The 11,691-nt window shown below is 47.2% G+C and overlaps 1 protein-coding gene and 1 long non-coding RNA gene across 3 annotated transcripts in view; one reads left to right on the forward strand and one right to left on the reverse strand.

Annotated features, from left to right (window-relative positions):
* Positions 1-4,582: 4,582 nt before the first annotated feature.
* IKZF4 (IKAROS family zinc finger 4) overlaps positions 4,583-11,691 on the forward strand; it is a 22,295-nt gene continuing 15,186 nt past the window's right edge. Inside the window, exons 1-2 of one of the 2 annotated variants that reach the window (XM_036454582.2) lie at positions 4,583-4,694; positions 10,758-10,808. In XM_036454582.2, coding sequence (XP_036310475.1) covers positions 10,769-10,808 — 40 coding nt within the window. In that variant the 5' untranslated portion in view covers positions 4,583-4,694; positions 10,758-10,768. Of the gene's footprint in view, positions 4,695-8,076; positions 8,195-10,757; positions 10,809-11,691 lie in introns of those variants that run through there. The other variant, XM_045588066.1, reaches the window with a different exon arrangement.
* Positions 11,400-11,691, reverse strand: part of LOC123653191 — a 3,053-nt gene continuing 2,761 nt past the window's right edge. Inside the window, exon 3 of the long non-coding RNA XR_006742850.1 lies at positions 11,400-11,691. This exon is cut by the window's right edge and continues 92 nt beyond it. This is a non-coding gene — a long non-coding RNA (uncharacterized LOC123653191).

The following is an 11,691-nucleotide window of genomic DNA, read 5'->3' on the forward strand; positions in this document are numbered from 1 at the left end:
AGACCGAGCCTTTCGGACTTCAGGCTTTCTGCGCTCAGCTACTCTCCCCTAGCTCCTCGCCCTTCTTTTCCCAGCAGTTTCCCCGGCTTGGGGGCGCTCGGTGTTCGGCCACGTCGCCTGTCGCCTGGTAGTGGGACCGGAAGTTGCTCAGGGGAGGGGAGACGGCTGTAATGGGGGGGTGTTGATGGGGGGGGGCCGTCCCTCTTCAGGTGAAGCTGCTGATGGACATGGAGCCACCGCTGCTGAGCGCCCGGGACCCGGCTTCGGCCCGGTTGCCGCCGCCTCAGTGACCCCCTTACTCCCCCCGCACTGGGCTTCCCGGGCCAGAGGGGGGGACCCCCGCCGCCCCGCCCCCACCTCCCCAATACAGTCCCCTCGCTCACACCCAGCCTGAGCGCGCGCGGAGCGGCCTCAGGTGAGTGAGGGGCGGGGCCTGGGCCAGCGCGGGGCGGGGCTTAGCCGGCGGGGCGGGGCCTGAGGGGCTGGGGCTGGGAGCTGGGGGAGGTTTGGGCGCAGGGCTGGTGGCCGGAGGGTCCCCGAGTGGCTGCGGCCCCGGAGGATAGAGGCTGGCCTTGGGGAGCTTGGCGCAGGGGGGTGGGGGGGGCAGGATGGAGGGGGCGGTAGCAGGGACCTGGGGTGCTAAAAAGGCAGGGAGATGGGTCAAGGCAGAGGACCAGTGACATAGAGGCTGGAGTGCGGGAGGTTAGGGTAAGGCTGAAGTGAGACGGAGGGACACAGTGGAGACACAGGAAAAGCAGAGAAGGTCCCCAGGGAGAAAGCCAGGGACGCTAGGATCCGGTCGAGAAGGTTTCAGGAAAAGACGGGCCTAGGTGGGAAAGGCCTTGGAGACAAGGAGCCAAGTGGGAGAAAGGTGGCAGAGAAGAAACTTAAGGTGGAGTGAAAAGTGCTGTCTGGGGTAGTGTGAAGGGTGAGAAGTCTAGAGAACCTGAGAAGGAGGATAAGTCACTGCATGTGAGTCCAGAGGAAGAAATGGAACAGAGGAAGCCCTGGAGTCCATCGGGGGGAGTGACAGAGTCAGGAAGCAGTCCTCCAACTACCTCCTCACACGGCCCCATCCCAGTTATTTTCTTCCCTGTTGTCTGATAGAGTTGTAAACTCTCTCTTTTTAAAGGTGGGGTTTATTTTTATCATTATTGGCCCCGTCTGGGGGCAGTGAAGTGCTTAATGGTTATGAAATGTTTAGGACATAAGGTACATTTTTCCCCCCTCTCCAAGGTCAAGAATTTACTAACTCTGCTTCCAGAAAGATTTATTTGCTGCATTACCGACCACATGTATCAAGCTTTGCATATCTTCTTTTGCCACGGTCCCCTCTCTTGTAAGCAAAACTCTCCTGTTTGGACTCATACTGACTCCCACTTACATGTCTGATGGCTCCAGCTGTGCCCTACTCTCCCTGCCCCGAGCGCTCAAAGCATCGGTGGTGAGCTGGATGGTCCTGACTCACTCACATGTCGGCTCTAGGTCTTCCATCCTCATGGCCGCCCTGAAGACCTTTGAGGCCTGGCTAGCTCCCCTCACTGCTACTTGCTCACTCAGCCTGGGTGAAGTTCCTATGTTCATATCCTTAGGAGGCATTAAAAACAGGTGTCTGACTACCTAGAATGTTCCCACTTAATATAATTCAGATTCTGAGGACAAGACCAGGTAAAAGTCCAAATCAGACAACCTGAAAGTGTAGTGTCTTATGTTCGGAGTATGTTTCATGCCTGGCCAGGGGTCCCTCATTCCCTAATGGGTCTGCCAGCAGGTCAGCGGGCCTTGCTTTGTGGGATGTGGGGAACTTCAGCTTTCTCCAGTAACAGCCTAAAACCAGCGAATCCAGACAACTCCCTAGGTTAGGGGTGTCGAACGCAATCAGAGAAGGGGCCAAAATCTCAAATCCAGCCTAAATCGCGGGCAGAATGGTTTACTGAACAGTCATAAACTGTCATTGTGATGGAAACGCAGCGGAGTGCAGTGATGACAGCGCGGTGCGGGCCACATTGCAAGGCCTGGCGGGACGGATTTGGCTCGAGGGCCTTGTGTTTGACACATGTGCTCATGAGAACAGTCAGAAGAGTTAAAATCCAGAGATAAAAATAAAATCTTAAAAGGAGAAAATAGCCTTACCACTTGGAACGCAGGAGAGGTTTCAATAGAGCTTCTTGGGTGGGCCCCAGGGTGGTGGGAGCTGCCTTCACTTTGGCAGTTTCAGAATTACTGTACATCTTGTGCTAGTCAATAGAGGCTGATGTCTCGAGCACAAAACATGCTGTCTTTGTTGCTCACTGAGGGCAGTTAGTTCAATTGTAGCTTCTGGGCAGTCCCCTTCCTCCCAGTAGGCTAAGGATTCAGCATGTTTCAGGAGTTGGCTCAGAAATAAGTCCTGACATTTTTCCAGTGAAAATGCAACTGAAAATTTCTTCTTTATTTCCTCTTTAAAAAAAAAAATATATATATATATATATATATATATATATATATATATATATATATATATTTTATTTTTTTTTTTTTACAGAGAGGAAAAGAGAGGGATAGAGAGTTAGAAACATCTATGAGAGAGAATCATCAATCAGCGGCCCCCTGCACAACCCCTACTGGGGATGTGCCCGCAACCCAGGTACATGCCCTTGACCGGGAATCGAACCTGGGACCTTTCAGTCTGCCGCTCTATCCACTGAGCCAAACCGGTTTCGGCTCTTTATTTCCTCTTAATTTAAGTCTGCAGCCCCCCGGGAGATAGGGGGATAAATCTGCAGCCCGTACTTCCCAACATGGCAGGAACATCCCACCTTTTACACCCATCCTCTCCCCCACAGTATCCACAAAGGAATTATTTTCTCTCAAACTGGCCATCTCTCTTCCCTCAGAACACACAACATAGTCAAGGAAAAAATAGAGATAAATTGTTGTTGGGCAGCTATTTCTAGCCTCATTGGACTTTGTGGAAACAAAAAAGAGTGTGGGATCCTGTGGGTGTAGACAGTGCCACAGGCAGAGCGAGGGACTCCCTTCTGTTGGTCTCTTGACCCTGCTGGAGAGGCTCTGAATTCCAGGCTGTTGGATTTGCATCCTCTTCTCAGAGACTTATGGACTCTGAATTGGATACACAGAGGCAAAGTCAAGGTTTATCAGATGAAAACATAAGAAAGAGTAGTGTTGATATGAATGGGCCGGTCCCTCTGGGGATAGCTTCAACTCATAAACTCGGCTGGAATATGTGTGCTTGTGTGATCCTTGAGCCAACAAGCCCTGTTTCTGCCTTGAAGATATTTAGTGAGTGGCTAGGTTGGCTTTTCCTCAGGCCTATAATCTCTGAAAAGAAACATGGGAGGTGGAGGGTTATTTCTTTCCCATCTATAAACTGGTATTTCTAGTTCAAGGATTTCAGTCACTAAGATGTAAACCCCAAACTATTCATTTTATCACCCAAGAAATTGAGCAAGCAGGGTGGCCCCAAACCTTCCAGCTATGGCAAGATTTAACTTTATGCCACAAGTAGGTTCTATTTGTCCTACTTCTATCACTAACCAAATGGGTGACTCTTCTTCAATAAAAAAAAAACAACAACAAAAGAAATTGGAGATATCTCTCAGCTCCATTCTAGCTCCAAGATTCTCCAGGTCCCAGAGTATTTCTGTCCCAAGACCCTCCACATGAAGAGAGTTTACTAAATTGGGTCATCTGAGCAAGTCTTTATAGAGGAGGCTGAAAACATCTTTCTGGCCCAAACAACAGTGAGCTGTTTTGATCGGCATGCATTAGGGACTTCTGTTGAGGATTGCCACCAAAAGCAATTGTTCTTATCTCTTCCACCTTTTGCCACCCTACCCCAGTCAGAATAATTAATTGAAACTTCTATGTAACTTTTAAAATTTGATTTTAAAGAGAGAGAGAGAGGGAGAAACATTAGTCGGTTGCCTCCTGCGTGTCTTGATGAGAGATTAAACGTGAAAACTGGGTGTGTGCCCGAACCTGAAATCAAACCCGCCCCCTTTTGGTGACAGGATGACGCTCCAACCAGCTGAGCTGTACCCGCCCGGGTGCAACTTCTGAGTGATTTCAAACTTCATTTGATACAGCTAACCCTGTTTTGGACATCTTTGGCTTCACAACTGATCATTGTAAAACTCAGATTGAATTCCCCTGCTCTACTTCCCCAACCCTACCCAAACATACAGCTGAGGTGGGGCCTTTCTGTAAACACAGGGATTATATACTCGAGAGTATACTCCCAAAAACTCAATATCACCTCATGTGCATGATACCTAGTGATTTAAACTGTTTAGTTTGGCCCTTTTCTTATTCCTAAAGTGCTGAAACGAGGCACAGAGGGATCCATAAACCTTAGCTTTCTCTCTCTCCCGCAGTGTGCACGGGGAGGACAGGGAAGCGCAGTGAACAGGAGAAAAGATGCGTTCACCTGAGATCTAGGAGGAGACAATGAGGTGATATTTTCCCACCGCCCAGGTGTTCCGTTTCCAGCTCTTACCCCTTCTTCTTTTAGAGCCCGGCCATTCCTAGAACGACCTGAGGACCCACCCCCCTGCACTGCTCCCCTCGCCCTTGGTCACGAAGCTGAAATGTTTTCGTCTGTGTTATGTGCAGACAGAAGGTGCCCACCTACAGCCCGATGGAAAATGAGGCAGAACTTTCCGCTGTAAAGACAGACACATGAGCTAAGAAAGGTCAGTGGGTTCTTTCAGAGGGATTCGTTCGTCCCTACAGACCATTTCAAAGCTACAAACTGCTCCATGTCCAGGTCTGTTTCCTTTTTTTTTTTTTTTTTTTAATATATTTTATTGATTTTTATTTTTTATTTTTTTATTTTTTTTCTATAGCAAACAAATTACAACATTTATTCAATTAGAAATATTAAAGTAATTCCAGTGATAGAACATGCAATAGCTTCAACCATATATATTATAATTTATTATGTACATACTCAGAAATCTCCAGAATTTAATAAGGAAATTTTTAAAAATTCACTTTTTAAAATATTTCCTAGGCCTGGCCAGGTGACCCATTTGGTTGGAAACATCATGTTATACACTAAAAAGTTGTAGGTTCAATTCCCAGTCAGAAAACATTCCTAGGGTGTGGGTTGTTATTGATTTTTCACAGAGAGGAAGAGAGAGGGATAGAGAGCTAGAAACATCAATGAGAGAGAAACATCGATCAGCTGCCTCCTGAACACTCCCTACTGGGGATGTGCCCGCAACCAAGGTACATGCCCTTGACCAGAATCGAACCAGGGACCTTTCAGTCCGCAGGCCGACTCTCTATCCACTGGCCAAACCTGTTTCTGCCAGGTATATCTCCTTGAAAGGGGTGTGCAGTCAGGTTACAGACAATGCCTAATTCCACTTCTTTCCTCTACCCTCCACGCCTTCCCCCTCGGCAATTTTGCAAAGCCTTGGAATAGAGCAGAGCCAGCTATGTGATTCCAACCTGTTTTGTCTCAGTTTATTCCGTTCAGAAAGAAGCAGGAAGGAGAGAGTGATGTTGTGGGTTTGGTCTATTTGTAGTACCTGAAGTACTCACTCCCAGGCAGGTGGAAAGTTCTGTCTTGTTAATCTCTGAGCTTGCCGGGACCGGTTTGGCTCAATGGATAGAGCGTTGGCCTGCGGACTGAGAGGTCCCGGGTTCAATTCCGGTCAAGGGCATGTACAAGGGCATGTACCTTGGTTGCGGGCACATCCCTGGTAGGGGGTGTGCAAGAGGCAGCTGATCGATTATTCTCTCTCTCATCGATGTTTCTAACTCTCTATCCCTCTTTCTTCCTCTCTGTGAAAAATCAATAAAATATATATTTTTTAAAAATAATAATCTCTGGGCTCTCCCTCAGATCCCAGGTCCTAAGGCAGGCCAGAGAAACAATTTCCACTTCTCCCTGCTGTGGAAATCAAATGATGGCATGGGTTCTCGCTACTCTTCCACCTTCATCCTCTTTCCCAACAATATCCCTCTCACCCGCCGAGGCTGCATGGAGTGTGTTTTCAATTTCAATTTCCAGTGTCACTGGATCAAACCGGTTTCCTTGGAGGATTTGAGGAGCTTTGATTCCTTGTGATATCCATCTTATTTCAGGTTTTCAGAGCCACTAGAGAGAGAAAACTTGACTTTCTGACATTTTTGTCACCAATAAAACTGTGGGGATGTTTTTGAGGAGGTGGGGATGGTAGTTGATGCCTGACCTGACCCGGGAAGCCAGACTTTGGGTTGATCTTCACCTGCTGCTTGTCAGGAAGTAATGATTGGAAATCTGGCTGGGAGGGATGCCCTTTCCTGTTCATATGTGGCATCGTGTTGATGGGAGAAAGCCAAGGCCATGGAGGACTCTTGTTATGGTGCCAAGTGGATTCTAAAGAGCAGAGGAAAAAATATTTGTCTACAGAGGTTACAGTGACCAGCCTTTTCTCTGTCCTCGCAGAGTTACTTCCTTCTGAATCGGGAGACGAGCTGTTTCTAGTTGTTTTGTGTTCAGCTCGATAAACTGAATTTACTGTACACAGTGTGCCTACCTCTCTCACTGAATCTGTGTTGCTATGAAGCCAGTTTCCTCCCAAGATCTTGGAGCCAAACCTGTCTTGTGTAACTAACTCGTCGATCCTTATATCTCCTCCCCCTGTGGAGACATATCTAATATGACCCAGTTCCTAGGGGGACACTAAGATCTGCCTGCCTGGTCTGGCAGGGGAGGAAGTGCTTTGAGGGAAGGTTGGGAGGGATGTGCCATCTGGGGATTGAACAAATAGTGAAGGTCACCTACTGATTTGTTCCTCAGAATACTGAGACAGAATCTCAGTGCCCTCTGACTTCCAGGATTACCAACTGGCATTTAGACCAGTTGGAGGCAGCTGAAGACCTGATTGCCCAAGATGTGTCATAGAGCACCTGTTAAAAGCAATTAAGAAGCAGAAGACCAGCCCTAGCCGGTCTGACTCGGTGGATAGAGTATCGGCCCAAGGACTGAAGGAAGGGTCCCCGTTCAATTCTGGCCAAGGGCACATACCTCAGCTGCAGGTTCGGTGTTCCTCTCACATCGATGTTCCTCCCTCTATCTCTCCGCCTTCCCTCCACCCTTTCTAAAAGTCAATGGAAAAATATCCTCCACTCTCTAAAAATCAATGGGAAATTATTGGGTGAGGATTAACAAAAACAAAAATAATAAAATAAAAAAAGAAGCAGAAGAGCTCAGTTTACTGCTAAGAACAAAGTCCAGCTCAAACCAGCTCCTTCCGATCCTTATGAAAATTGTTTTGGGGCCATTTGGGCAGGCATCCAAAAATGAGAGCCAGTGCTAGCTGGATGCTATGCTTCAACTGCTCTGCCTACCTAGTGCTTGTCTAGCTAGCCCCTGGTGTTCTCTCTCTCTCTCTCTCTCTCTCTCTCTCTCTCTCTCTCTCTCTCTCACACACACACACACACACACACACACACAATGGCATAGCATATTTCTTGGTAGAACCTGTTCAACTTGTTCTTCCTTTTTAAGTAACAGACCCCACTCCCACAGGGATCCACCAAAGGGAAAGATGCCTTAATTGATGTTAGAACCAGGGAAAAGCAAGAGATCCATGAAGGCCTTGAGTAATCTGGCTTTTGAAAGGAAGTGAGATGGTGTTCTTTTTTCTTTTTTTTAATATATATTTTATTGATTTTTTACAGAGAGGAAGGGAGAGGGATAGAGAGTTCGAAACATCGATAAGAGAGAATCATTGATCAGCTGCCTCTTGCACACCCCCTACTGGGGATATGCCCGCAACCAAGGTACATGCCCTTGACTGGAATCGAACCTGGGACCTTTCAGTCCACAGACCAACGCTCTATCCACTGAGCCAAACCGGTTTTGGCGGAAGTGAGATGGTTTAACGAAGAGAACACATCTCGGAAAGGCAGGAGACAGTCTCACCATGAGCCCTGAGACAAGTCACTTAACTGCAATGAGCCTCAGTTCCTCCAAGCAGAAAACTGAGAAACTCCTACGCACTTTTGCTTCTTCTGCATACGGGGACTAAAGGGTGTTAGAGAGCTCACCTTTGGCGTCTTGAACTTGGCAGTAATACTGGACAGTCCCAAAGGGCAATTATGGAGCTAATGATTTGGAAGTGAAAGGGAGTACCAGGCCGCCCTCCCCCATCTTTGGCTCTCTGACCACTGCAAGTTCTCTGGCTAATTCCAGAAGGTCTGAGTTCATTAACCCCTGTGGACTTGGGCTCTTTTAGTCATTGCCCTAAGGGACCTTTTAAGGAACCACGTATTAATGTGGCTTGGTCCTAGCGGTCTGGTTCCAAAGCTCAGTCCACCCCAGGGAGGACTTAGAGAAATGTTTCGTCCAGACCCTGTCTTCCTGGACGAGACTAGCAAGCTCTCTGATTAAACCTAGGGGATTTTCTTTGGGAATGTTTAGGCTTTTTCATGAGACTTTTTATTTTTTTAAATATATTTTATCGATTTTTTACAGAGAAGAAGAGAAAGGGATAGAGAACTAGAAACATCGATGAGAGAAAAACATTGACTACCGATGAGAGAGAAACATATGATGTCTCTCAGAATTAGACAGGAATAGCTTATGTGGGATGCCCTGGCCGAGTGGCTCAGTTATTGGAGCGTTGTCCCATATTTGATCCCCAGTTGGGGTAATGGCAGGAGACAACCAATAAATGTTTCTCTCTCTCTCTCTCTCTCTCTCTCTCTCTCTCTCTCTCTCTCTCTCTCTCTCCCTCCCTCCCTCCCTCGCTCCCTCCCTTCCTCCCTTTCTCTCTCTCTAAAATCAATAAAGCCCAGCAGGTGTGGTTCAGTGGTTGAGCATTGATCAATGAACCAGGAGGTCACAGTTCAATTCCCTGGTAAGGGCCCATGCCCAGGTTGTGAGCTTGATTCCCAGTGTAATGAGCAGGAGGCAGCAGATAGGTCAATGATTCTCTCTCATCATTGCTGTTTCTTTCTTTCCCTCTCCCTTTCTCTCTGAAATCATTAAGAATATATTTTAGCCCTAACTGGTTTGGCTCAGTGAATAGAGCCTGTGGACTGAAGGGTCCCAGGTTCAGTTCCAGTCAAGGGCACATTCCCAGGTTGCAGGCTCAATCCCAAATAAGGGGTGTGCAGGAGGCAGCTAATTATTGATTCTCTCTCATCATTGATGTTTCTATCTCTTTCTCCTTCTCCTTTCCTCTCTGAAGTCAATAAAAATATATTTTTTTAAAAATGTAATCCTCAGGTAAGGATTTTTTTTTAAAAAAAGGAAAGAAAAAAAATAACTCAGGAGGGGAAAGAAGCAGGGAAATAAAAATTAAAAAAAAAGACTTTACCCTTATTTGCCCTTCAGAACCCCTACCCCCACCTCTGGCTCTATCAATATAATATTATAAACAAACCAAATTTGCATCTACCTGCCTCAGTGAGATCTTTCAGAGACCAAGAATATTGGTGGCAGCTTAGGCTATTTATTTCCTTGCCCCACTCTTTTTATTTTATTTTATTAATTTCAGAGGGGAAGGGAGAGGGAGAGAGGGATAGAAACATCAACGATGAGAGAGAATCATTGATCAGCTGCCTCCTGCACACCCCCAACTGGGGATTGAGTCTGCAACCTGGGCTCATGCCCTTGACCGGAATCAAACCCAGAACCCTTCAGTTCAAATCCTTGCCCCACTCTTGCTCCCCCAAATACTGTATGTCCCTGGGATATTTATTTTTCATTAAATAAATACTGAAAGCAATTTTGGATGTATGTATAATTCTTCCAAATAGATTTTCCCCCCTCCTCCCGCAGGCTCCTAAGGGGATAATTCATTGCGACAAATTAGCACTTTTAATTGTTCTCAGTTCTTCATTGTTTATAATCTACTGTCAATTAATGTCTTCCTTACCTCAAATAGACTAACCTGCGTTTTATTTTATTTTTTATTTTTCTTAAAATATATTTTTATTGATTTCAGAGAAGGGAAAAGGAGAGAGAAAGAAACATCAATGATGAGAGGGAATCATCTATGGGCTGCCTGCCTCCTGCGCGCCCCCTAGTGGGGATCGAGCCCGAAACTTGGGCATGTGCCCTTGACTGGAATCCAACCAGAACCCTTCAGACCGCAGGCCAACGCTCAATCCACTGACTGAGCCAAACCGGCTAGGGCCAACCTGCATTTCAAATCCAGGCTCCTGCCTTCTTTAAAAACAATAAGCATATCAAAGTATTGACAAGAAGGTGGGGAGGGCCATTTAAACGTTTAATTTGTTTATATACCTTCGATAGAGAACTGTCCTCACTGAACCTGAGGTGGGCTGCTCTCCTCCACCCTCTACTTTCCTGTCCCCCTCCCTCCTGCCACACACCCAAAACAGAATCCCTTGAACAGCAACTGAATCCTGCTTCCTCCTCTGACTACTGCCCCATCCTTAGCCAGGTATAGAGCCTCCCAAGGGCTGAGGTGGCTGTAACCTGCCTCCTTTCCTACAGCATTAGCTCCACCTACAAGGAAAGGGTCTCTCTCAGAACAACACAACCAGAACCTCTCGGGAACAAGACAGCATCTCCAGCCCGGAGCCCGGGAAACGGAAGTTGTGGGTTGGAGGAGGCCCTGGGGTTTGTGCATGGTCTTCCTCACCAGGATAAGGAATGGGGGTTTTCTTCTTTAGGATAGAGCCAGGGCACACGCAAGTGATCTCCTAGGTTTCTTGCTAACCCCAGGATGTTAGAAACCCCTCCCTCCCCAGATCTGGCTTCTAATCACGGCTATTTTCCTTTTCAGCGGAATCTAGGATGGACATAGAAGACTGCAATGGCCGCTCCTATCTGTCTGGTATGCCCTCTTGTGCGTTCTGTCTGTAAGGGCTGGGAGCAGACCCTCCTGTGGGGCAGCGCGGCCCTCCTAGCCCGGGACCTCTGAGTGCCCTCGGCACAGAGCTGACACCCACACTCGGTAGTGCTCGACGGTGATCATTTATTCTGGTCATTTTACGTTCCTTAGCGATTCTCTTCCCAGACTTCTTGGGTGAAAGGAGAAGGGAATAAGAGAGGAATGTGAGCAGAGACCATTAGAGAGGAATGGCTTGAAGCAAAGAGATGCTAGTCTCTGACGTCACCAGCAAACATGATATTCAGTAGAGAGTAGAGCAGGGTTTCAAGGTCTGTGGGGGCCGGATGGGGATGTAAATGAACGGCCTGGGTTAGACAGTGGTCGGCAAACTGCGTCTCACAAGCCACATGCGGCTCTTCCACAAGATACCACGGCCTGGGCGAGTCTATTTTGAAGAAGTGGCGTTAGAAGAAGTTTAAGTTTAAAAAATTTAGCTCTCAAAAGAAATTTCAATCGTTGTACTGTTGATATCTGGCTCTGTTGACCAATGAGTTTGCCGACCACTGGGCTAGGATAATGAGCTGAAGGGAACGACGGGGAAAACACATGTCCTTCCTCAAGGAGCAGCTGCTCTTCAGTGTCCGTGCGGGAGTGCGTGTGGTCCAGTGTGGCCAAAACCCCCAACTGTTTCACAGAAGTCAGAAATCCCGATTTTATATAAACATGACTCCATTTTTTAAAAAGTGCTCCCTGGGGCAAGCCACCCTTATCTATGGACTGGATTTGGCCGGTGGACCAACAGCTGACAGCCTTTGAAGTGAGATACAGAGTTCAATACTCTTTCCCCCCAATCCTTGTCAACGATTAGAACATACACCTTTTCATG

The sequence above is a fragment of the Pipistrellus kuhlii genome, unplaced genomic scaffold (assembly GCF_014108245.1).
Source record: "Pipistrellus kuhlii isolate mPipKuh1 unplaced genomic scaffold, mPipKuh1.p scaffold_m20_p_3, whole genome shotgun sequence".
NCBI classification, from domain to species: Eukaryota; Metazoa; Chordata; class Mammalia; order Chiroptera; family Vespertilionidae; genus Pipistrellus; species Pipistrellus kuhlii.